At 36.9% G+C, this 27,349-nt stretch overlaps 1 protein-coding gene across 2 annotated transcripts in view; it reads left to right on the top strand.

Moving 5' to 3' along the window:
- Positions 1-27,349, top strand: part of LOC123874230 (COUP transcription factor 2) — a 124,013-nt gene that overhangs the window by 22,848 nt on the left and 73,816 nt on the right. For both annotated transcript variants that reach the window (XM_045919468.1, XM_045919467.1), the window contains exon 2: positions 172-321. In XM_045919468.1, coding sequence (XP_045775424.1) covers positions 172-321 — 150 coding nt within the window. The remainder of the gene's footprint in view (positions 1-171; positions 322-27,349) is intronic.

Below are 27,349 nucleotides of genomic sequence, written 5' to 3'. Positions count from 1 at the left end.
ATCTTTTAATATTTGAAGACATAAAAGCTTCAGAATTTTACTGTCGGTCGAGTGACCATCCAAAAAATTGATTATTGCAAAGTGGCAACTCGACCGTTCGGACGAGTTTCTTTCGGTTGAGTTGCCCCCCAAGTCAGATAACAGAAAATATCAGTCCTTTTTCTTTCACAGGTTGCAAATCCTTTTTCAAGAGGTCCGTGAGAAGGAACCTCACGTACTCCTGCAGAGGGACGCGGAACTGTCCCATCGACCAGCACCACAGAAACCAGTGCCAGTACTGCCGGCTAAGGAAATGCCTCAAAATGGGCATGAGGAGGGAAGGTGAGTCCAAGCTATGCCTAGGTAGGTACATCAGTTGTTACACACTTGAACTAGTATAATAAAAGCTTTGTGATTTAGTGAACTAATTGTTTGGTCGGGAACAGAAATGTTTAATTTTTTTAGGTAACCTCAAATTCACGGTTTTCGGTTTTTTTCGCTTTACTTGTGCTATAAGACGTGGCTACCTGCCTTTCATGATTTTAGGTCAACGGGAATTACTTAGGTACCTACTATCTACCCTTATTGGTCTTGATTCACTTTTCTTGATAAACGCGACACAGACAGCGAAATGATCCTATAAGGGTTCCTTTTTTCTTTTTGAGGTACGGACCCCTAAAAATCATTAAGTCTTTTATTAAACACTTACTGGCTGACTTTATTGTATTGTTTATATCTTTTCCCGATAGGAACTTTTTTTTAAAGATATATAATTATGTATATCCTTTAAAAAAACTTCTTGAAAACCTGGCAATTCCGTTCATATTTTTGTCATTACTCATACTATTGAATTTATAATTTTCTAAACTTAGTTAACAAAGTACTTACTCGTAAGTACGTAGGTACTAAGCAAGAGTATCAATTTATGTAAAAACTAGCCTATACCCGCGATTTCGTCCGCGTGGACTGCACAAATTTCAAACCCCTATTGTGCCCTCTTAGGGGTTGAATTTCCAAAAATCCTTTCTTAGCAGATATTTACCTCATAACAGATATCTGCATGCCTTCAGCCCGATCCATTCAGTAAGTAGCTTGAGATGTGCGATGATGATGATGATGATGCTTTTCATTTTATACACCTACTTAGATATTTCGCTATGTACCTACTTTTTTATTTTTAATCATACTAAGAATAAAATCTAACGCAGGCATTTGTAACTAAATTTAAAACTTTATATTAGTCATACTTTTCAGTGTTTTGTAGAGAAAATTAACAATAGCGGTCAAGACTAGGTAGCCATTCGTAATAGACATAATTCATGCCTATATTGAGACATTTAAAACCTGTATAGCCGAAGGTTTTTGTGCTGTCTAACAATTCTACTAGCTAAGAGTCTATTCAGACGCACCACAATGCAGCAGCAAATGAGCGTGGTTTTATGGGAAGTTTACGCGGTCAGTTGCAATGATCCCTATGCAATCGCCCGCTGGCGTTCAAGTATGTATAACCCTGAATGATTGCGGTTTTGGCCGCGATGTCGTTGATGAAGATCATACAATAGAGTTTCCACAAAGCAGATATCAATTGTTGTACAATATTTAAAAAAAATTAGGCATTAGACATTAGTCAATTATTAATAATTGTCTAATGAAATGTAAGAAAATTTTTACCGGGGTGAAAGCGTAAGTAGGTATGTACCTATCTAACAAAATAGCGAAATATAATTTCAATCAATCAATCAATCAATCAATCAATTTATTGCAAATTTGGGTATATACATTGGTCTTAATTCTGTGAGGAATTAATTTCTGTGAGGATATTGGGTGCCCGGTGACATTTTTAACCCCCGGCCCAAAAAGAGGAGGTTGACGTGTGTATCTGTGTATCTGTCTGTGGCATCGTAGCTCCTAAACGAATGAACCGATTTTAATTTAGTTTTTTTTTGTTTGAAAGGTGGCTTGATCGAGAGATTCTTAGCTATAATCGAAGAAAATCGGTTCAGCCGTTTGAAAGTTATCAGCTCTTTTCTAGTTTTCTTATAGAGGTTTTTGTGTCGGGGGGTTTTTAAATTTTGATTTATTATCCTTGTGGTGTGACACGTCTGATAGGACTTTTACATTATTCTACTATGTAGGCACTATGTAAGCTCTAATTTTACGACCTCTACTGAGAAAACGTTTCGAGAGCCGCGTCACTGCCATTTTAATTGCTCCTTGAAACTTTAGTGTCTGCAATAATTTTTGTGATGGCTAAAATTATGTAGGTAGTAGTTAGCTAAGGTAGGTAATATTATATTCACAGTGTAAACAGAGACACAGTAGCCTGACGCCTTTGATCACGTGGTAAATGACGACCACGACGACGCTACAATACAGGGTCTAACCAGAACACTAGCAGAGACTTACTACCTAAACACAATCCAATGCCAATAACCTAAATAAATAAATAGCCTTATTTTGTAGTTTTAGTAATTCAGTATTTTTCAAACCCGCAATGTATAGCGTGCAAAATTCGTATTAATGCCCCGCCTACGACGCAGCGTTGACTCCGAGTTGCCTACTTACGCAACGTTCGTTGACCCCTAGCGTCAGTCAGATGTTTTATTTGCAATATATTGTGAACTTTTAAAATACAGGTTTTTCGCGTTTTTTGTGGTATCTTATCAGTAATCCTGAGTATTATCACGTGTTTTCGTTTTTGCTAGCGTTCTGGATACACCCTAACTACGTAGGCCAGTTCGGGTCGCTCCTTCGTCCCGCATTTACCGTACCATTGCTACGTCTAGATTTAGGTCATTAAATTATGCGACACATTCTAGTTGATCATTATTGTTTACAAAATTACAATGTAAATCTCATCGATGTCATTGATGTATGATAGATAGGCTCATCCCATACTAAATGAGTCCATGGAACGATTTATGTAGTAATATTTTAATTTATTTTGTACCAAAATAACATAAACATTGAATGGACATGCCCAAGGACAACAGTATCTATTAAGATATTTGTTAGCGGATATTAGTTCAACATTTATTAATGTTAAACAAATATATATTTTTCTTCTGAAAAAATCAATCTTTTTTTTATATTTTGTCGAACGTTTTTTCCTCCTCTCCACTCCTATTAATTAAATCTATCCAAAAATAAATCTACACGTTTGAACTTTGAGCGTACGTCCGTATGTCGACTAAACCAATCTTGCAATTCTATGAACATATTTTTTAAAATGTTAGGGCCTATATACCTACTATAGGTACATCAAAGAGTATTATGGTTTACAATGTAAGTCCAATCCAGCCTCCTTAGTGCATATTTTACACAAAAAGCCATATTAAAATTTACATTGATTGTCGCTAGTGTAATTAGTGAAATCATTAATCTTGCTGAGCCATTAGTTGGACTGGTCAAGGGCACTATTTTAAATTGGTACCGACTACCGACAGACTTGCCAACATGCAGCCCGCTCCAACCAAAGTTGGGTCAAACAACTTGTTCACATTGCAAGTTACAGGTAAAAAAAGCATTAACTTTTGTGCGAACTGTGTTTCTGTGTATCTGTCTGTGGCATCGTAGCTCCTAAACTAATGAACCGATTGTAATTTAGTTTTTTTTTGTTTGAAAGGTGGCTTAGTCGAGAGTGTTCTTAGTTATAACCCAAGAAAATCGGTTCAGCCGTTTGAAAGTTACCAGCGTTTTTCTAGTTACTGTAACCTTCACTTGTCGGGGGTGTTTTAAATTTTTAATTTACACTAGTATTTTATGGAGTAAATCTTTTCTCTAGGCGCGACTTGCAGATCTTTTTTCGGTGTCGGAAGTTCATACATCACTTCTACCGAAAATTGCCACCAAAAGGATCTTTATCGTTAGGTTGCCATCTTTAACCAAGATATCAGTAGTGTGTGCGCGCGTTTAGATTTACTGATGACCTGAAATAAAAGTTAATGAAATAAAGTTTACTTCAACCATCCGTAAAAATTACACGCACCAATTTTATTTGTTGCTTTAATAGGCTTGCACTCGACTGCAATCATACCTGATAGTTAGTGATGATGCGACCTAATGTGGAGTTTGCATAGAAAATGTCTTATCAGCCTGAAGATACTAATATTTTAACTGAATTTATAGGGAAAATGGAAGTCGGTAGGGCATTCCACATAGAGAGTAATAATATAGAGTAGACATAGTAATTACCTATTAATTTCTATTTCTTACCCAATAACCGTCCAATAGTAAATTTACTTATTTCGGTAGTTGTTACGACAGATCCGATTGACCTAACACCACTTATGTATTTGGTTGGGACTGATGGGCAGCCAACTTGTTGGCACGTCTGTAGATAGCTAACAACTGACGATCGAGTAGCGTTCTGGACCTTTAGTTAATCATTAAGGTGGATTTAATATGCTGTTATTGTTTTAAAGACATGTCGATGATTAATGAAGTCAATGATTAGGTTTTATTACAAGATTGGGCGATACAAATTAAATTTCTTACTGCCTTTATGATGGAATTAGTCGCAGTTATGTGCTGTACCTACTAATGAATTAGTAAATTGATTTTAGCTTATAATGGGCTAGCTGTGCCCGCGACTTCGTTCGCGTGGAATCAGCGCGCTTTATATAGCCACGGACGCTCAGGCGCGAGGCGTGTAGTACGTACTCTGTACGTTAAAAATGTTCGCCGTGATTCTTTAAATTGACATAACTTTTTTATTTATGAACCGATTGACATGAAATAAACACTAAATGTTAAATGAAGCTTACTACAATATATTAGTAAAAACCGTATCTAAATCGAATAAGCCGTTTCTGATATTAGCGTGCACAAACACACAGACAAACAGACAAAAAAAAATTAATTACAATTTCGGGTTCGGCATCGATATAATAACAACCCCTGCTACTTTTTTTTATATATTTCCATTGTACAGACATCACTTTTCTACAATTTTATTATATGTATAGATAGATTTACATACATACAATGTTAGCAGTTAAGTATGAGGCAGCCTAGTGGTAAGGCTTCGGCCTCCTATTCGGAGGTCTGGGGTTCGATTCCGAGGGTCTGAAAATAAAAATAAAAATAAAATTCCACAACCAATTTTAGACTTAACTTTAACGAGCTTAATAGGTACATCTCAAAAGTATGCTTCTCAAAAAAGGATTAACAGTCGAAGACTCGGTAATTATGGCAAAAGAGCGTGGATTAAACTTGCAGCAACCCTTCAGCAATGCGCAGAATTCAATTAGGTACCTACTTAATATAGTAACTAGTAGTAGTATATAGTAACTAGTAGTAGTAGACATCATATAGTAAAGTAAATATTTGAAAACGAGCAACCGCCGAGTTTCTTGCCGGTTCTTCTCGGTAAGAAAGGTATTCCAAACCATTGATAGATTCAGTGACGATTTAAAAGCACTAGTAAAAGTTTATGGGAAAAACAATCTATTTTTATTTATTCATAGCTGAGATCGCAATCAAGGGCTTACTTAGGTCTCTTACCAAAAAATTTCAACATAATATGTTCACCTTTGTTTAGTACCTATTTAAATCGTCGTTTAAAAAGCCATTGAATTTTAAGTGAGTCTCTGTTATAAAAAAAGGGACAAAATATTTTGATTAAAGCATTAAAAACGATAACGCGATAAACCAAGCCGAAAGGAAGCGGACTCGAAGGGCAAAGGTTGACCTCTGTGACCCTGTGCATCTTTTGAACACCTGTTTACAGTTCAGGATTTATTTTTCGAATAGTTTTACTTTTTTATCAATAAAGTGATGTATCGACTGTGAATTGGCAAACGGTACCATCTCAATTTTAACAATTTTACAGGATAAAGGTAAAACTGATTTCCTTCAGCTAAATATACAGGATATAACGAGTTGCCTATTTACGGAACGTTTTTTGATCTCTAGCGTAAGTCAGATGTTTTATTTGCAATATATTGTGAACTTTAAAAATTTTGGTTTTCATAAAATCTCTTGGGAGCTCCTTAATAATTAGGTATATAAAAAAAAGATTCCGACGTATTGAGAACCTCCTTCTTTTTTGAAGTCGGTTAAAAAGTAGTCTAACCATCCAGAGTATTCCATTTCGGGGGTGCGGCCTATTTCTGTACCAATAAGCCTGTGGGAATTCTTTGATTTTATGGTACAAAAATAGCCTATGTCCGTCCCTGGGATGCAAGCGTTTTCCAGCCGTGAAAATATACCAGACGCACAGACACACTTTATTTGTAATAGGTTTTTGTAATATTTATAGGGATTTTTATAGTTTTAAAAGCTTCTTTTAATTAATGGTCTATATGTTTGGTTGCTTAAATGGCACGCATAGGTCATAAAATTATACCGCTTCAGATAAAGTGAAAAACAAATTCATTTTATAGCCCTTAAGCGGTAGGAGGAGCGATTAAAAATTAGTGCTCATTAATTTTCAATTTATTTTATCTTCGCGAAATTTATGAAAGTGCGCAAATATAGCCAATATTTAAACATTTAAAGGTACTTTATTTCAAGAGGTTATTTATATAGGCTATAATAATATAAGAGAAGTTTCCTTACGCATAGACTTAAAGAAAAAATATATACTTAGATAGGTAATAAACAGGGCACCAATAAATGAAACGGGTCTGTTGTAGAAGCTAACGACTTTTACGACGTATTTCATTTTTAATGTGAATTTTCAAGTAACAAACAAAACCAACATCTATTTTGTATAGACGACCAAATGATGTAGGTGATACTTATTCGAAAAAGTTTTTTATTTGGGCAGATTAACTTAACTGCAGGTCACGTTTGGCAAAGCTTTTGCCTCTGCAAATGATTTGTCAGCTTCATCAAATCTAGGACAAGCGTCAAGCCTTGACTATCATCATCATCAACATCATAAGCAAAGGTCTCCTCTCAAAATGAGAAAGGTTAGGCCATAATCCGCCACGCTAACCAAGCGTGGATTGGCAGACTTCACACCCTTTGAGAACATTATGAAGAATTCTCAGGTTTCCTCACGATGTTTTCCTTCATCGTTAAAGCAAGTAATATTTAATTGCTTAAAACGTTAGAGGTGCGTAACCGGGATCGAACCCTCGACCTCCCGAATAGGAGGCGAACGACTTAACCACTAGGCTATCACTGTTTTCTCGGCTTTACCCATAATAGCTCTCAAACTCTGAACGCTTGCGTGCTTGCGCTATGCAACACATACTTTTCGTATCCTAGGTTAACATAAACTATGTAGGTATGTATTTTTAGTGCTCAATATTAATAAAGACATTTTTCAAACAAACAAAACAAACATATTTTTTTCAAATCAACTGGCGTCATTTTAATAATCTCATTTTCCATCTATCTTTTATCCTACTCTGTGTCTTATGCCCTCAGGGCAATGTAAGTTCATAACAAGACCGCCCGTTGGGGTCACTGATTATACCACACCTGCTAACACTCTGTGTTGTACCTTTTCACTGTTTTGTACCTTTTTTATATTCCTGGTACCATTTGAGTGACCTTTCGGACCTTTGAAGGACTCTTTTAGATGCTAATTTGCTAATATTTTACAACTACAATACTGAACAGGTGTATGGCTTTTGCAATAATATTGTGGAGTTTCGTTTCTTGCCGATTAATATCAAATTCATTTTATGTAATTTGTAAGCCTTTTATATAATCTTGTGTAGGTTCTTGTTATATGCTCCTAATATTTTCCGATTATTTAAGTAATTTAATTAACTGTATAGTAATAATTTACAATGCAAGTAATAACAGTAATCAAGGCATCTACTAGCCTTTCATAAATTGCGATTAGGTATTATCACTACCCATATAAACGCGAAAGTGTGTTTGTTTGTTGGTTTATTGGTTTGTTTGTTTGTCCCAATAAAGCAACGGATCGACGGGATTTTTAGAATGGGTATGTTCAAGACTTGGAGAGTAATGGTACTTTTTATCCTGGAAAATTAAAGAGTTCCCACGGGATTTTTAAATGTATAAATGCACGCGGATGAAATTGCGGGCATCAACTAACTTAGTACTACTTTAAAAGTATTTCTTTCCTAATACCTAGGTAGCCTACTGCAGGTATCACACTCAAAAAATGCAAGTCAGTTCCGCACTTACCTACTTACCCACTTACTTCGTTTTAAATTATCTTTGTATTTGTAGTTATCTACTTACTAGTTACAACTATGTATAATAAAAATAAAAATTATAAGTAACTTAGTTCTATTATATGACTAACAAAGAGAAAAAATTTAAGCGCGTTCAAAATGACACAAAAAACCCAAATGTTTTCGGAACTCTTGGACATTGCATTGTTTCTGTGAAGACTATGATCGTTCCGGCGATAACAAACGCTATCATAGCACTTTGGCATGGGCATTACACAAAAAACTATCTGTATCAAATCGAGTTGTAATAAAGCCGATGGTAGCACCTCAACTATGGACCCTTTCAACCGCTAAAACGTTTTAGAAAACAACTCTTACACTCTTGTCTCTACTATTCGAAAAAAAAAACCAGCAAAGGCCAAGTCGGGCTCGCGCACCGAGGGTTCCGTAACTTATCTCCAATTGCAAGTGTATCTAAGTTTGTTAGATTGTTTGTTGTAATGTAAAATTAATAATTTTCGGATTTATCCTTTATTTATGCTATGAGTCCTTGCTTCTTGTCTAATTTCGTGATTCTAAGTCAATGGAAAGGACCCTTATAGGTTTTGATTTATTTGCAAGTGTCAAAATAATATGCAACATAAATGTCCGTATTTTTTAATTGCGTTGACTAAGAATCTTGATATTTTACAGCTCTGAGGAATTGATATATCTACGCGTTCCTGGAATTAAGGGTCTTGATCAAGACCCTTTATTTCTATCAAGACTCTTGACAGACAGGCAGCCAGGCAGATGGACAGCGTGATCTTAGGAGTATAAGGGTTTCGTTTTACCTTTTGAGGTACAGAACCCTAAAAACCACTGTACAAAAGACGACGAAGCTGTTTAATCTCAACCAGATCTTTAATACCGATGTCTAAGACGATTATGTAATGACAATAGAGCACACTTTTTTCTTTATTATTAACAGTTAATCTCGAGTAAAAAAGTAGACCTTTTGCACCTTTTCATTGTTTGTTGACAGCAAACAAATCGTTTGTTGGGCAAAATACGAGGTATAAGGGTTGAAGGGTGCTCAAGGGTTGAATTGAGATCAGGGTTACTTGTCCTTTCCGGTATGTGGACCACATTATCTGAGGAAGGGCTGGTAATGATGCTTTTGCAAAGGTGTTGCGCGGGGAGTTTTAATCGGCGGGTTTTTGGATTAGATTAGAAAAATAAGTAGGTTGTTACAATGCGCCCGTTCGTAAGTCATGGTCCCAAGCTTCATTCGTAGGTTTAATGCGCACAAAACAATATGAAGTCTGTAGTCATAGGGTGGTTTGTACATGTCATAGACTAAAGATTGGTCCAGCTGAGGTCTGTTTGTGTACAATGGTACATACTGGAACTCAGTCGTACGACACGTGGAAATAGACAGATCAATTAAATCATACTTAGTTAAGATTGATTTTATAGGTCTATAGATTGAATTTTTTAAACTACATATTATTATAAGTACCTATAGGTATCAATCAATCAATCAATCATTTATTTATTTGCTTAAATGAATATATGCGCTTAACTCATTGATGTATATGGATAGGCCCTTCGAAGATAAAAAACGCGCTCAACAAGTCAATAGAATTTGCAAAAGTCTATTGACTTTGTCACTAGTGACTTTGATTGTTGGCTAATATTCTTAATAAAAAAAAATGACGTAAGATTCAAGCGCATTTTTGCAGTCTGATTTATATGGAAAAGTCTAATTCATATACCTACATCGATGGCTTAACTGCAATCACACCAAATACCGAGTAGGTAAGTTCTGATGCAGCCTATAAGGCGGAGCGCGCCTACCTACGCCAACTACTATCTAGAAGTTGCCTGTACACTCTTCTCTTGAAGACCTCTTTAAGTCAGTCAGATTACGAAAGAAGTAGATATATACATAGCTATCGGTCTACCTCTTTTTATACAAAACACTGCTTTTTATATAAGTAGGTACGTCTTTTAATAAAGCACATGTGAAACTAAAAAATATTAAAGCTCACAATAACGACTCTTGCTATCAAATGCTCGTCAAACAGTATGTATAAGTATTGATTAATTAAGCACATTAAGAACCGGTTTATTAATAAGTGCATAAATTACTATACAAAGAGCCCCGGGTTCGCCCGTCACTTGGCCGTGAACAAAGCGCGCTTTTGTTTAACGCACATCAATCATTTGAACTCATTGTTTGGTGTATCTTAATAAGTTTTTGTGCTGGACCGGTCATTTAGAAAGATTTTTGCTATCACGAGTGTCTAACTCGAGGGGTGCATTATGAATATTAATAGATTTTTTTTGAATTTGAAATTGATATGACTTTTTCGTTTTAACACTCAAAATCTCAAATATCTCAATAGGTACCTTTTTATCATAGATTTTTTTTTAATTTTCTGCGAGATAAAAAATAAAAGTCAATTAAGTACATACATAACATTATGACCATCTTTTAATCAGAGGCTGTCTGTAAAAGATTGCTTTAGCAATATTTGGTCATGTAGGTATACCTAATGTGGTCATTTTACCCAGGTATCTACCTAAAAAACGCCCGTACCTAGTCGGATAAAAATTGGTCTCAAAAAGTGATCGTCTACGTAACCGCAACCCCAAATTTCACGTCAGCCGAGCCATGGGCCATGAGCAAAAGCTGTTATAAAAAGTTTTAAACGTATAATAGAATTATAACCTCAAATCTATGATTCTATTACCTACCTATGTTACCTTAACAGAACTGTCATGACTCTGCATGCTGACCGTATTCAATCAATCCTTGCGCGAAATCCATCAATTGTCCAACGGAAACCATGAACAATCCAAACTTCCTATACAAAACCAAGACGTGTCAAAAACATCATACATCCCTGGGAATATCCGAGGGCTGCAAATTGTTGCAATGTTTGCGTCGCTTATTATATTTTATTATTCCTTCAATAGCTAAACGCCTTGCGTACGCCTTTGGCCAACAATGGAATGTCAAAAGGATCAGCGTTGCGTTTTGAGGAGGGTGTCAATTTGCGTCTTGGAACCAGGTGTGGGCATTGTCGGTCAACTGACCGTAAGGTTGGGCGTGTTTGCATTAATCGCTGGTCTAGTTGGTCAAATAGCATAGCGTGAGAAATTTAACGTCCCTTGACCGTACTGACCACTGTACAAAATATAGAAGAGTTGACTAAAATGGCTGAAAATAACTACAAAAAAAAAAAAACAAAAACATAACATTATGTAGATTTTATAGTGATACGAACTACAAATAAGTCCTAAGTTTCTAAGGTTGGTTGTTCAAATAGCTAAACCGTTAAAATTTTAAATTTCTAAACAACCTGACTAATCCATTTCTACGTTGAAGAACTAAACCTGCTCATCTAAAACTTATCTACAACTAGCTGATACCCGCGACTTCGTTCGCGTGGATGTAGGTTTTTTTTAAATTCCCGTGGGAACTCTTTGATTTTCCGGGATAAAAAGTAGTCTATGTGCTAATCCAGGGTATAATCTATCTCCATTCTCAGCCCAATCCGTTTAGTAGTTTTTGCGTGAAGGAGTAACAAACATACACACACACACACACACACACACACACACACACACACACACACACACACACACACACATACAAACTTTCTCCTTAATATTAGTGTGATAGTGTAGATTTTAGTAAAACAATAATGTTAAGGCTAGTTAATCAAATAAAAATACCTACTCTAAGAAATTTAGAGTATATTGAATTGAACTAACCAATCTGTCAATGATCTAGATTCATATTTTGAAGAGCTGACTTACCGAATTACGAAAAGTCGAAACGAATGCAAGTACTCCACAGGAATTTATACATCATCACTGCTGATGACATAATCATGGCCAACGCTAATAAAGAATTTAAGAAAATTCCTTCACGATTGAGGAATATAGGAAATAAAAAGTAGCTTAAGCTCATCTTAAACTTAAAACCGATTGACAAGTAGAGTAGTAAATAGCGCCACTAAAAAATAGTCCGTTTTAGAGATTTCTAGAAGCACCTACTCAAATTACTCGTACGCACGTATGAATAAAATTTCAATTACAGTAGACATGTAAAGTGAAATCTAAAGCGTTAAGCTACTTGATACTAGTATTTATAACAAGCTGATGAAGCTATTTATATTACAGGTGCGATAGAAGCAATAATTCGTGATGTGTAACATTCACCGCAACTGAATCCTATACCATTAAATAGGCATATGAAACTTAATATTTATTAAACATTCACTTTAAATTCAATGTTTATGGTAGAGCTATCGGGTTTCTAACAGCCCATTCAACCTGTAGGGGAAGGCTAAAGCTTACGACCAGAGCTTTTGAAGTTTTGGCAAAAGATTAGCCCTGTTCCCTATTGTAGTTCGTCCCCAAATTCACATGCAAATCGCTGAACAAAATGTGCGAAAACATAATTAGCTTAGGACGCCCGGAACCAGTATTGCCAGCAGGCAGGTTCTAAGGGTCAGCCGATTTGACCGTAAGGTCTCAGAACCGGTCTATTATTTTCGTTTTTAATTAATGTTTTGGAGTAACTCCTGACCGATGTCCGGCAAGGGTTGGCTCGTCTACTGATTAATGGTGAGGGGGTTTCGCGATGCCGTCGTGGGAACGCGGCGGCACGTAACACTCGATGGTATCTTAATGGTAAGTCTCGAGTTTTCCCAGAATGTGGACCATTACGAGCGGCCCTGGAGCGTCGTACGATACATGTCACAGTTATTATGCTCACAAGAAACGATAATATCTTTGGGCTGTGACGCAGCAAAGTGGGCACACCGCCTCGAGACGTTCTCGTACCAAATTCTAAGTTCTGGCTAGCTGATGCTTTTGGACGATTAGGACGTAAAATTAATTTCTGAAGATTGTGGAAGCGAAGGAGCTTGTAGTTGAAGAGATCTTAGTCCTGCAATTAGATTGCGATATTACGCTTTCTGCAGAGGATGATGCTCGTATCCGATGTCCGAAAAATGTCGTGATCATCATTATTTCAATTCTCTTCTCAGAATGAGAATGGCTTGGGCTATAGTCCACCACGCTTTTCAAGTGAGGATTGGCAGACTTCACACACCCCTGAAAACATTTTAGAGAACTGTTAGGCATGCAGGTTTCTTTCACCTCCAAAGCAAGTGATATTTAATTGCTCAAAACGTGCATAACTCCGAGAAGTTAGAGTGACTGCTCAGGCTCAAGTCCCAGACTCCCCTCCTCCCAAATAAGAGGATGAAGCCAACCACTAGGCTATTACCGCATATGCCGAATTAACCAATGAACCAGAACCTAAATATAAAAATAATGATTACGCTGCTCGTATTAGAGCGCGGACAAACCGCCTCATTCCTAATGAAATCCAGTACTCATAAACCTCGAAAGCGAAACGGAATCATAAAAGGAAGTAAAGTGTAAAAATCATTTGTGCCCGGATTAAAAAAGGAGCTAGCGTTCGAGCGTGAGATATACACCACTATCAATCACCAGGTGATTTATATTCGTGGGGTGATGCATCGGCACGGACCCCGGCCGCCGGTAAAAGTATTCGATAATTAACTTTTAAAATTTTTGACGGACGCCTTCATCTCTTGGACCCTTTGATGGAATTGTAATAAAACACAAACACTGACTGACCAATGTTTGTTGCGATTTGCGAATCTGTAATTATTGTATACTAAAGGATGCCCGCGACTTCGTCCGCGTGGATTTAGGTTTTTAAAGTTCCCGTGGGAACTGTTTGATTTTCCGGGATGAAAAGTTGCCTATGTCAATTACAGGGACGCAAGCGACCTCGGTACCTTTCATACAAAGTTAAGCAGATGGGTTTTTGGGAATCCCGTGGGAACTCTTTGATTTTCCGGGATAAAAAGTAGCCTATGCCCGTCCCCGGGATATAAACTAACCCTGTACCTTTCGCCAAAATCGGTTAAACTGTTGTACCGTGAAAACGTAGCAGACAGACAGACACACTTTCGCATTTATAATATTAGTATGGAGTATGGATTATCTACCTAAGTTTAAGAAAATATAGGTAGAAATGTAAAGTTTCCCTTTTGATAACACGGATGCTGCGCTGCTGGCTTTGTCGGCTTCAGGGATACTTCACGGAGGGAGACCTTGCTGCCGTTCTAAATTTAAAAAGCGGTTCGCTGCAAAAAATGTCTTATCGCCAAAAAACATGCGGAAAACTTGTTTCTAAAAAGTTTTCTTTGTAGCAAACTGTTTTTAAAAACATTTTGAAAATTCCTAACGTGTTTGGCGTTATCTCAAACTAGTTTTTGCAGTTAATCTTTGTTTAGATAGGTATAGCACGACAGCGGGGTTGTCCCTACAACAGTTGAATGGTTACTAATCGTGTACCTAGTTAAAGAACTTCGATTGACGTAAACGATTAATGAACAAGCGAATCTGACCGAATCTTGTAACGAATTTCATTTCATCCCTATTTCCTACCACCTAGGAAGTTGGTAGTGGTGGTGATACTTTCAGAAAGACAATGTTAAGAATAATACTAAGTAGATATATAAAAAACTAAAGCTTTTCCCCTTTTCCCAGTGATTTTATCAAATATCGTAAAAATAGGATACTTAATTATATCCTATTTTTAGGAACAATATACATACTAATATTATAAATGTGAAGGTGTGTCTGTCTGTCTGTCTGTCTATCTGTCTGTCTGTCTGTCTGCTACGTTTTCACTACCCAACCGCTGAACCGATTTTAATGAAATTTGGTACAAACTTGGGATACATCCCGGGGAAGGACATAGGCTACTTTTTATCCCGGAAAATCAAAGAGTTCCTACGGGATTTAAAAAAACGATATCCACGCGGGCGAAGTACACATCTAATCGGTTTATTGCCTAAGCAGATAGGTAAATAAGTCGAGTACCTAAGTAGGTACTTAATACATTAATTTGTAATCACGTTAACAGCTAAAACATGCCGAGGTTTTTGATATTCCTTCGCTTTCTCTAGCACAATCTTGTATGTATGAAACTCTCCTATAGGTACTATACCTAAACAGAGCCTGACTAAGCTGATGCTACATCTACAGTCGCCTGCGCAAAACCTGTTGGCGCGGTATGCGGATGTCTTTGATTCATTTATTCTATTCAGCTCTTTATTTTCACATATTATGTAAGGTGATTGTTCCACTTTTTTATGATATTTTACTAGGAAAAACTTATTGACGAAGATTATATCACTGCGTATGCAAGTTGTAAATATTGAAATGAACTGCATTGATATTTTGATACTTTAAATACCGAAATAGAAGATAGGTTCCCAATTAGTAGGCACGATGTAGCATGCACCCAAAAAAAAAAAAAAAAAAAAGGACGTAGCAAGCGAGCTACAACAAACTGCTGTGCAGTTTGGCGAGATGTATTCGAGATGTATGAGATTATAAGTAATTCATGTGCATTAAAATAAATTAATTAAAAAAAAACACATTACATTATAAGATGGATAAGTATAGGTTTTTTAAATCATCCTCAGGAACTCTAATTTTCCGGGATATTAAGAAGCCTATTCATTTCGGTCATTTTGCAAAGGAGTAACAAACATCTTAACTTACGAGTATTTCTATGGTATCTTTTTGTACGTATTGGTAGCCTTTTTTGCTATAATTGTATATCTAACTGACCTATTTAGTTTACTTAGTGAGTATAATTAGTAATTACTTACTAACTTAACCTAACTTTTTAAAAATTAACACAGTTAAAAGCACTTCAAAAGCAATAATATAACAATAATATTGGCATACCATTAGACCATTGATGCATTTAACGAAACCATAGGCACACAAATACCGCACTTACCATTCATCAAACCGTACGCGCGAAGACACCACTCACAATCTATAACACGTCAAAATATTCACCTACAGGGGGTTACCTCAATCGGCGTTCCACTTGCCTTGGCGGGAATCGAAGCTGGACCCCCGCGGTGCCGTCGGCGTGCGCCTAACGAACTAAAGAGGTGATTTATTAGAGCGGCCTCGGCTCTCCAGATTCTAAAGCCCTGGTTACACAATGCGCGAGGCGTAACGGCAGCAGCTTCAAAGCGACTCCTAGAAGTTGTAATGGTATGAAATTTATCTAATGGAAACGCGTTGCTGCCGTTGTAGGCGGTCCGTAGTGTGACCTACTTACTTCATACCTTGCATTTCACTATGTGACAGAGCGTCAGCCAATCAGCCCGGCTAGCATGGGCAGTAGATAAAAATTATATCCCCGATTATATCCACTTATTTCTATGACATCAGTGGATATAATCGGGAAATATAATTTTTATCTACTGCCCATGCTAGCCGGGCAGATGGTTGATTGCAAAAGCTTTAATAAAAGAAATAAATTAAAACATTTTTTTATTCAATTAAACTTTTACAAGTACTTTTGAATCGTTAAAAGCTTCTACCACTGGTTCGGTATGCCTTTCCTACCGAGAAGAACCAGCAAGAAACTATTATGCTCGCTATTATATAAAAAAAAATCAGCTCCTTACAGTGTTTCTGCCATTACTTATCCCCTCATGTCGCGTCGCGCGTTGTTTGTGCCCAAGACCTTATACCTTCACGACGTGTGATATTCGTTCTCAGCTCTCCCTTTGATTTGATTATGATTAGCTTTTATGGCTCACTTTTATTATTTTTTTACGATGAACGAAATATTATAGAGACATATTTCTGAAATTACATACTCATATTTGGACACACTTTTCGTAATTACTTGAAATTACCTGATTATTACCAATTAACATAATATTAATTTATCCAATGTTTACATTTATTTACATTTACGGCAACTGCTCTTAAAGTTTGCTTTCTGTGGCTGCTAATTCAGTTTAGAAGTTTAGATACCATTTTATAAATTAGATAGCGACTTTGAATCTACAGAACTATTATTTATTTTTGTCGACTGATTATCCTGAAACTTTTCCTAGAGGTCCTTCCTGTCTTTCCATCGTAAGGAAGTAGATTTAAGTCTACTGGGACTTGGTAGGCTTAGATCAATGGTGTGCCTATCTAACTACTTTTTATTTTGAGAATTGGAAAAGCCTCATTAACCTACCTTGAGAATGTTGTCCAACGACCTACGAACAAAAACCTCCCCTTCTCCACTCGATTTTTCAGGTACCAATTTCAGATTTCATCTTAAAAATCTGTGTGGTTTGGTCTAATCGGGGTGTACGAAACTGTATTATAGTGGTAGATGACTAAACTGACATAGCTTCATCTGATTATCGAGCTTCAAACAACAGCTCAGTAAAATTATCTTGGTCTATTTATTAAACCTTTCAACTTTTTTAAATATTTTCTTGTTTAATACATAAAATATTATAGTAGTTAGAGTTACCCACTTAATTCTGACTCTGGTTTTGTACCAAATTATGTAATCATCAATTTGGTAAATTAGTGATTACATAATTTGGTACAAAGAATGGTATAAGAGTGACTATTACAAAGATATCAATGTCTAATTTATTTGTACTTATTGATATGTAAACACGGAAACTAACTTACGTTTTGATTTTGTTGTATGGAAATTCTGTGATTCCAGTTAAAGCCAAAGCTAACAGACTTTCAAATTTTCGTTTATCAGCATTGAAACGATGAGTTAAAATGCTAAGTGAAACTATCTGTGTACGAGTAAGACGGGGTCTGCACAGACCACAGACTTTCGGTAGTCCGATAATAATTTAATTCGGATCGAATTTTGACTACATAGACTACATAATTTTTTTTTTCTTTTTTTTTTCTAGCTGATGCCCGCGACTTCGTTCGCGTGGATGTAGGTTTTTTAAAATTCCCATGGGAACTCTTTGATTTTACGGGATAAAAAGTAGCCTATGTGCTAATCCAGGGTATAATCTATCTCCATTCTAAATTTCAGCCCAATCCGTTTAGTAGTTTTTGCGTGAAGGAGTAACAAACATACACACACACACACACACACACACACACACACACACATACAAACTTTCTCCTTTATAATATTAGTGTGATAATTAATAAAATAAAAATAAAATAAATAAAATAATATACCTACCTACCTACTAAACAGTTTTCAATGGTCCTGACATAAATCTTGATCATCCGGTGGTGGCGGTAGGCATAATCATTCTTAAGTGCTTATCACACTTCACACTATAATATTATAGAGTCGAAATTTTGTGTGTGTGTGTGTGTGTATGTTTGTTACTCCTTCACGCAAAAACTACTGGACGGATTTGGCTGAAATTTGGAATGGAGATAGATAATATCCTGGATTAGCAAATAGGCTACTCTTTATCCCGGAAAATCAAAGAGTTTCCACGGGATTTTGATAAACCTAAATCCACGCAGGCGAAGTCGCGGGCGTAAGCTAGTCATTAATAAATCAATTTCTATAAGTGTGTTGATGTAGGTTAATACTTATTTTGGAACCTACGTCAACTACGAGGGTTCCAAAAGCGCCATGGTCCAAGAGACCAACAATTCTTAATAGATACAGACCTGACAGTTCGTGCAAGAACTCAATGCGAACTGAAGATTACTGATTAGTAGAAGACAAGTTCTAGTTTACGCTCGAGAATGCGGTTTTGGTACACTTCTGCGACTGACTTGCGACAGTAATTTTATCAGCCGGTCAAAAGTCTGTAGTCTACGACAGTGTAAGGCTATATACACATACAGATATAGTTCATAGTAAAGCACGGTACAGAGGGCACGACCAGACAAACAGGTTTGTAGTAACCAATATACATATAAACTGTGCATTACTCGCCCAAGTATCCGAGATTATAAGTACGGTATCGGGGCCTGAGAAAATTTCACCGGCAGGAAACTCTGTCGTAAAACGTCTACTAATCCAATAACAACATGGAATTAAATACTAGACAGTCCAATTATGACTCTAATCAGATTTAGATGCAAATGAAATCATTGGATAAACATGTTAATTTACAAATTGAGGTAGGTAATTCGAGAAATTATTAAAAGTGTGTCCAAATATTTCAAATACGTTTATATTTTTTTAAGTTTCTAACAACAGCGAGCTCCCTGTCGCAGTGGTCTTATTAGTAGGAGGACTTGAATTCGATTCCCGGCTAAGGTTGCAAATTTATAATTTCTAAATTTCTGGTCTTTTCTGGTGGGAGGCTTCGGCTGTGGCTAGTTACCACCCTACCGGCAAAGACATGCCGCCAAGCGATTTAGCATTCCGGTACGATGCCGTGTAGAAACCAAAGGAGTATGAGCTTAGTAAAAAGAAAAACTGCTATACCTATTCCAAATTAGCTCGCTTCCATCTTTGACTGCATGATTACTTACCACCAGATGAGATTGCAGTAAAGGCCTAACTTGCATCTGAATAAATAAATAAAATATTGCGACCTAATAGTGGCACAGTTGTACGCGCGGGGTTTAATTTTTTTTTTTAAATAATGAATTCTAGCCCTATAAACTGCCGCTAGGTATATAAAACATTTTACTATTACAGTCCAAGTTCCTATCCTACAAAGTATATTGATGTGAGGCTAAAGTTGAAATTTTCCAGTGCACTATAAAAGCTTCGATGCAGTCTGAACACAGCTCGCCGCTTTCTTTCTCATTACTTTTTGAACAGACCTTTTAGAATTTAGATGATTAATATGAGATATTTTTATTACTTAGGTTACTGGTTAAGCAATTTTTTTTAAAGAATATTAGCCATGTTAATCATGACTCATACTCTCCTTTCCCCACCAGTAAAGTATCGACTAATTTGTGAGAATAGTCGATACTTTAATTAATTTCTTAAACTGGACCTTTTCAACTAAAGATTTTTATATAAACCTCTGAGGATGATACTGCCACTGTCGGAATCAGAATGCCATAAGCCTACGTTGTCGTATTAGTTTACAAATTGCGAAAAATCAAATTAAATTTGAATTTCGCGGGCAGGCCGGTCGCTTCGCCCTTAAGCTTGTGCCAGGAGTGGGGGTGTGCCACGACAATAGTGCAACGGGTGGGGTTTGAACCGCCGACCTTTCGGAATTCAGTCCGCTCCTCAACCGTTGAGCTATCGAGGTTCTAATTAGGCAATTAGATCGGAACAAACCTCGGCCGATATAAATAACTTCATTTTCCTTCTGAACCCGAAACTTTTCTAACGCCACACTCGCGCCACTACACCTAAGATTGCCGTTACAAATTGAATGGGTACTTTTTACTTTCCGCTTGGGATTCATCTAACGTCCGCATCTCTACACGTCAGTCCCAGCGTCCATCATTAGACGTGAATCATCGCTCGCGCCGGTATCGTGCGGCAGAATTTCGTGAGGTCACAGTTTAGTATAGCGGTTTAGGCGCCCTGCGGTCGTTTGTCTGAGATCGCTATGTGAGCGTGTGTAGACGTGCCAACTTGTAACTGCAACTTACGCTGGCTGTACTCGATCAAGTTTACCGGTCAAAGCAGCGGACTTGAAGCGGCCTTCAGTAAATTTAACAGTGTATGACCTATCAGTGTGTATGACGTTAGGTTGGCAGCTGATGGAACTAGCAAAGGTTTTCTTGGCAAAATTCAAAGGAGTACAAAAATATTGTCGAGCTGAAAACAAGAAAACCATTGCTAGTTCTAACTGAGCTTCAAATTTTTTTTTAAAAAGAATATTAGCCATGCTAATCATGACTAATTCTCCCCTTTCCCCTCCAATTAAGCGTAAAGTTTGTGCGTAGGAACAAAGGAGTGGGTACGACAATAGTGCAACGTGTGGGGTTTGAACCGCCGACCTTTGGGAATTCATTCCGCTCCTCAATTTTGGAGCTATCGAGGCTTATTGTGGTGTTAATATTAAGACATAAATTATTTAAACACATTTTAACAGGATCCCTATGAATGCGATGACAGCTTGAAGGTGGTCGAAGAAGATACACCTTATAAGACTGTATGGTTCCATTTACTGAGCCTAGCAAAGAACTGTCCATAATTTTTGATATCAGTACTTTTAATGACCGAAACTTTTTGAACTGACCCTTATTTTTCACATGAAATGTTTTTGTTTGGGTGGGATGTACGGAGCAGGCTAGCTTTGAGATATATCTATATATTAACTAAAATGATACTTTACTTGCAAGTACGAAAGTTGGTAGCGTGCTTTCTTGTACGTCTATGTTGGATTATTTAGCTGTAGCACATATTAAATATTAGTGGTTTTAGTTGTAGTTAGGAATCTCTTTGCAGATGCTCTGGAGTCTGGACATTATTGTGAATGAACCTTACGAAAATTCATAGCTTTCGAGGCGTTCCAATGTAGATCGTGTTGGCTGCCGACTTGTTGGCAAGTCTGAAGGTGGCTTTAGGATATTTTGAAGGTGCGAGCAGGGCACCAGTACACCTCTCTCGGTCTAACGCCGACCGTTTCGTGACCCCGCAGCTAATCACATATCTGCAAGCGTATTATGATTATCGCGAGTTTCGCTTCTCATACGTTGTAGTGGTCAGTGACTCGTTGCATGCTGCCTTTATTTCACGAGTGAAATAATGGTAACATTATTGCACGATTTTCGTATTGCTATGGCTTCAAATTGCAAGTGTGCCCTCATTTGGTCTTATTTACCTCTTAAGACTGTTTATCTGTGGTAATGAAATTACCTGTTTTATATTTACTCCACGTGGTAACGAAATAACTTATTTTATCTTGACACCTTAATTATGGCAAAATAAATAAAATAATATGAAAGTTACTTTTATTCTACTATGTATTCGAATAGGTAAATACTAAATACCTACTCAATTTATTACGTTTAACCGCAACTAAGCGACGCTTTTTTTTCAAGTGAAGCACAGCGACCTTTCAAATCTGTTTAGAAAAGCGCAGCGGAGTCTACGAATGGTTATACCTACTTAACCTACCTAGGCATGCATGTGTTTCTTCGAAGAATATTGTCTTAATTTACTGCTTTAGATTAATATTTAAATCATTAGTCCCAGTGATGGGTGTAACAAAACGGTTTTACCTGTTGCCGGCCCTGACATAAATCTTCGGCGACGTTTAATAAGTCGATAATTACTTGGACCCATTGGAGGTTAAGTTGGACGGTGGCAGACTAAAAGTAAAGAAATAAGACGGAATGTTTTCGTAAAAATGAAGCCAGTATTTCTATCAGATGGGGCCTTTTTTCAGTTAGCAAATAATGTATGAACTGAGGAATGACTTTAATTCTTTAATGTAAGTGTAATAATAATAGATGCTATAATAATTGATAATGTAGTAGACACAGTAGGTACACATCTGTAAAAATATCAAAATTTGTCAGTTGTTACATTTCAACTCAATAAAAAAACTTTGTTTACCGGTAAGTACGTATAGTGGAAGAGTTTCAGACACTAATTGTGATTTTCGTATTTACATCAAATGCATCACTCGCTCGCTTATTTATTACCACATTTTTAACCGATTCGTAAGAGCTTATGCGTATGCATATATGTATTAGGTATTTTTGTATTTTTTTTTTAATCGGCTTCTCCAGAGACATTCCATTGCTAACCAAATATCAAAACACAGCCAGTGTGTCCAGCAAAGTTCTAATTTTAGCGATCCCATTCTAATGTAAGCCAATGGATACAAGCAGTGCAAGGTCGAGAACAGTCATGGGTCGGAACCTATCTATCTGTTTCCATTAGTCTATGATATTGAAGAGGAATGCACCACGGCACGTGTCCACATCTCCCAATCGCTTTATTATTCAAATGGTTAGCATTTTTTCTAGGAATTTTATCTTTCACGATAAATTTAATTACTCGATCTGGAAACTGTTCCTGTTTTGATCTCTTCCGAGTCTGGCTTCGGTGCTAATGGCGATATACCTACCTACCTACTTCTACATAGATAATATGCGTGGCTATGGCTATATGTAGATATGGTAGGCTACCATATCTACATACTTATAGCCATAAAAATACAAAAACACTCACTCAATTATAGCTACCATTGCGGAGTTATAATTGAGTGGGTGTTTTTGTGGTGTTTACCTTTTTACATTGACTTTCTACTGAATTTCTATGTCAAGCTCCTTGGCACAATGCTCTGCAGCTTTTGTAAGTGGGATTTGATTGTCTGATTCGCGATAGGAGTTGAAGGAGAGTGGCTTTGGTCGCGGCTAATTACCACGAATAACGAAGCACCGCCGACCGATTTTATTTAGGTTAGTGCCACCAGAGACAATTATTTAGAAATCATAAATTCCAAAATTAAAAAAACTACTGTAAGTAGGTACCCCTTTCAAGTAAGCGCGGGTCTTAGATTACATAATCACGTACTATTCGGTTAGAGCGCTAACTTTTTGTTGTAATCGAATGAAAAAAATAAATTGATTGTTTGTATATCCGCTTCGTGTTAACAAATGAAGGCTTTATAAGACTTATCGGTAAAGTACGGGCTATCGGCCGTCGGATCGGCTGTCTCATTAGTCATTGCCTTTCCGAATTTCGAAACGACACTTTCTACATTAGAGTCGAACCAGTGAAATATATTGAGTCTAACAGGTCTCTAATCTCTGTATTAGGGACTATTTTATAGCCCGGGAGGTCGTGGAAAATTTTGCCGAAGTGCTTAATAAAATGATATTGCAGAGGATTTTGTATAATTATTTTTAAAAAACGTTGATACTTCACAATCCATAATATGCGATGTACTATTTTGTATTCTTGCAATAGCATCCAATAAAGCTACTCACAAGTGTAAATTAAAAATTTATAACACCCCTGACAAGTGAAGGTTACAGTAACTAGAAAAGAGCTGATAACTTTCAAACAGCTGAACCGATTTTCTTGAATAATAGCTAAGAACTCTCTCGATCAAGCCACCTTTCAAACAAAAGAAAACTAAATTAAAATCGGGTCATTAGTTTAGGCGCTACGGTACCACAGACAGATACACACGTCAAACTTATAACACCCCTCTTTTTGAGTCGGGGGTTAAAAATACCCAGTACCACCAAAAAATCATAAATGTTAATTAGCTAATCATTGAAAATGCATAAAATCACCAGTTTGGTACAAATAGAATAACCGGCTCCTATAAAGCTCCTTCTCAAATATATCCATCAGCTCTAGGGTCATCTAGGAAACTGAGAATTTAGTAATGATATCAAAACACAACCGTTACAGTAAGATGGTAAGAAAAGTGTTGTTTCTTGGCTGACACTAGTCGCGTGCTGCGCCCGTTTGACAAATGTCTGACATAAATAACGGATTATCACTTGTATCGAGACGTAACAAGATAGCAGGCAACAAGTAAAATAAATAGCGGTAAATGAAGCTGTGTGCGATACTTTGGAATCTGTGAACGGAAACCGGTGATAACTTATGGAGGATATTATTGTAGTCTGGAATAGCTTTTACTGAATAAGTAAAGATGCAGTAACATCTATTACCTACACTTAGATGAATAATTACTTTTATTAACTAAACTTAAAAAGAAATCCTTCCCTATTTTACCCATAGAATAGAATACATTTTTATTATACACTCCAGGCCTAACAGTGATGTATGTCTGTACGTCCACTCATGCCTCCCATACATCTTACGAATCTCGTAATAGACGTAATGACTTGATAGCTAGAAACCGTATGTCATCGTTAATGGTTAAATTTATTACATGTTGTTTTGTTTTCACTTCAACTATTACAAGAACATGAGAAGTCTTCATTAAGCTTTTGAAATATTTTTTGTTTGGTTATTATTAAAGAAAAAGTTAAAGCTGTGGTAAAAGTCTACAACAGTTATCTATTGGTTTAAGAAATCGTTAAATATCTTTAGCTATATTGTACTGAGTACTAGTTATTTATTTATTTATGTATTTTACCCCCGACCTAAAACGAGGGGTGTTATAAGTTTGACGTGTGTATCTGTGTATCTGTCTGTGACATCGTAGCTCCTAAACTAATGAACCGAATTTAATTTAGTTTTTTTTTATTTGAAAGGTGGCTTGATCGAGAGTGTTCTTAGCTATAATCCAAGAAAGTCGGTTTGAAAGTTATCAGCTCTTTTCTAGTTACTGTAACCTTCACTTGTCGGGGGTATTATAAATTTTTAATTTACACTTGTTATTTTATTTCTTTGAATGCAAACTGGATTGTAAACTTTATTGATATTTATTGCTTTACCTATGCATTAGTAGGTATTTTATGACTTTATTTACGTGCCTATCATTTATTCCTTGTAATATCCTATACTTTATAGTTCAGTTCCTCTAACTCAATTATTTAGCAGGAAATACCGGTAAGCTAATAGTTAATTGATTTTAAGTCGACATAGGTCCTTAATTACCTACATTTAATATCTAAATATCAGAAGTAGTATGTAGTTAATTGATTTAAATTAGTAGGTTTGTTGTTGCCAACCTTATTATTTAATAATATATACTTAACGAGCTCTGACGCAGTGCAAATTCACCTTACGATAGCAATATATGCCTGGTTTGATTCCTTGTTAGAAACATTAAAAAAAAAACTATCTTTTCTTTTATACAGATGTGATTCTTGTAGTTCACGATTAATGCGAATAATTAAAACCTAAAAATTACCATCATCATCATCATTATCATCCACCCAGCGCCGGCTCACTACTAAGCACGGGTCTCCTCTCAGAATGAGAAGGGTATGGCCATAACATTCCACGCTGGCCAAGTGCGGATTGACAGACTTCACACACTTTAGAGGATATCATGAAGAACTTTCGGGCATGCAGGTTCATACCTACTTGAGATTTTGCGTGTAGATTTTCTCCATAACGTATCTAGGTACCTACCAGCCTAGGTAGACTAACCATAAAAGACTTTTCAGTAATTCAACCTGAGTGAAACCAAGTGGGTTAATTAGTCTTCTAAATAATAAAAAGGAAAAGCTTACTGACTGACTGACTGCACAGCCTACTAAATCCACGCGGACGAAGTCGCGGGCATCGGCTTAGTAAGTAATAAATGTAGGAAGGTGGCTCAATAAAGTGGTGACTGTATGACAATAAAGTGATTATTGTGAGACGCGAAAAAGCTCAAATAAAAGCCGCTGTAGGTACATATCTATGGCTGTCGGCAATAAAACCTCACAATCACAAACATTTTTAGGGTTCCGTTCCCGATGAGTGCCAACGGGACCATATTACTAAGAGTAGACTAAGGTTCCACTGTCCGTCTGCCCGTCCATCCGTCCATCTGTCCGTCCGTCTGCCTGTCAGTAGGCAGCATCTAATGAACCGCAATAAGTAGCGAGTTGAAATTTTCACAGAATGTGATTTCCTATTACCTACTGCCATACTCAACAATAAATACTAAAAATTTCGAAAAGCCCGACATGAAAATTAAAAAAAAAAAAATTAAACAGTGTTATTTCTTGTACGATGATAGGTCCGGAATCCTTAGTGTGCGGGTCCGCTTCGAACTTGACCGATTTTTAGTTTCAGAGACATCTAGACAGATCGTATTATTGTACCTAATGATTATAAATTTTGTATCAACTTTTTTTTTGTTTCATCATCATAGCATGATCGACGCATTGCCGGCCCACTACTGAACACAGGTCTCCTCTCAGAATGAGAGTAGTTGCGTAGTTTCTTTAAAAGATCTAAGCCTACAGACGAACAGACGACGGGAAGGGACTTTGTTTTATTCTATGTAGAGATCTGTATGGTACGTACGGTATGTATTTATTATAATAAAAGTAACTACTTACCAAGAAGTTAGTACCTAGTAGGTACCTAATGTTTTACTACCAGCTCGTTATGAAGTGACATTGACACGTTTAAGATCATAAACGAACCGAGAGACCTAGATTAAATACCCTTGTATCCTTCCCATTAATTACGTTGACAATGATTTATCTAGCTACCTTATACATACCTATGATACACGACAGGTTGAGATGGCAACCAGGGTGGGGAACTACTGTACACCCGCAGGTCACCCGCTCACCCGCAGCGGGTTATGAATCTGATTGGTCGACTGAACTCTTCTCTGCTTAGGTGGATACCGGACCTAAGTCTGCTAATTCGTTGAGCTATGTCGGTTGCTTTCGTTTTTATACTGTCGATTTTGTTCCTCAAAGAGACACCCAACATAGCCCGCTCTAGAATGGCACGCTGAGCGACTTTGCACTTGTGGACAAGGCCAACTGTCAATGTCCACGTTTCATGAAACGTTAGCAACAGATAAATATATTACGCGACAGGTTGAGATGGCAATCGAGGTATAAGGCGGGGGAGGACTTCCTCT

This window comes from Maniola jurtina, chromosome 18, assembly GCF_905333055.1.
Source record: "Maniola jurtina chromosome 18, ilManJurt1.1, whole genome shotgun sequence".
Classification (NCBI taxonomy): Eukaryota; Metazoa; Arthropoda; class Insecta; order Lepidoptera; family Nymphalidae; genus Maniola; species Maniola jurtina.
This window is presented reverse-complemented; position numbering and strand designations above follow the sequence as displayed.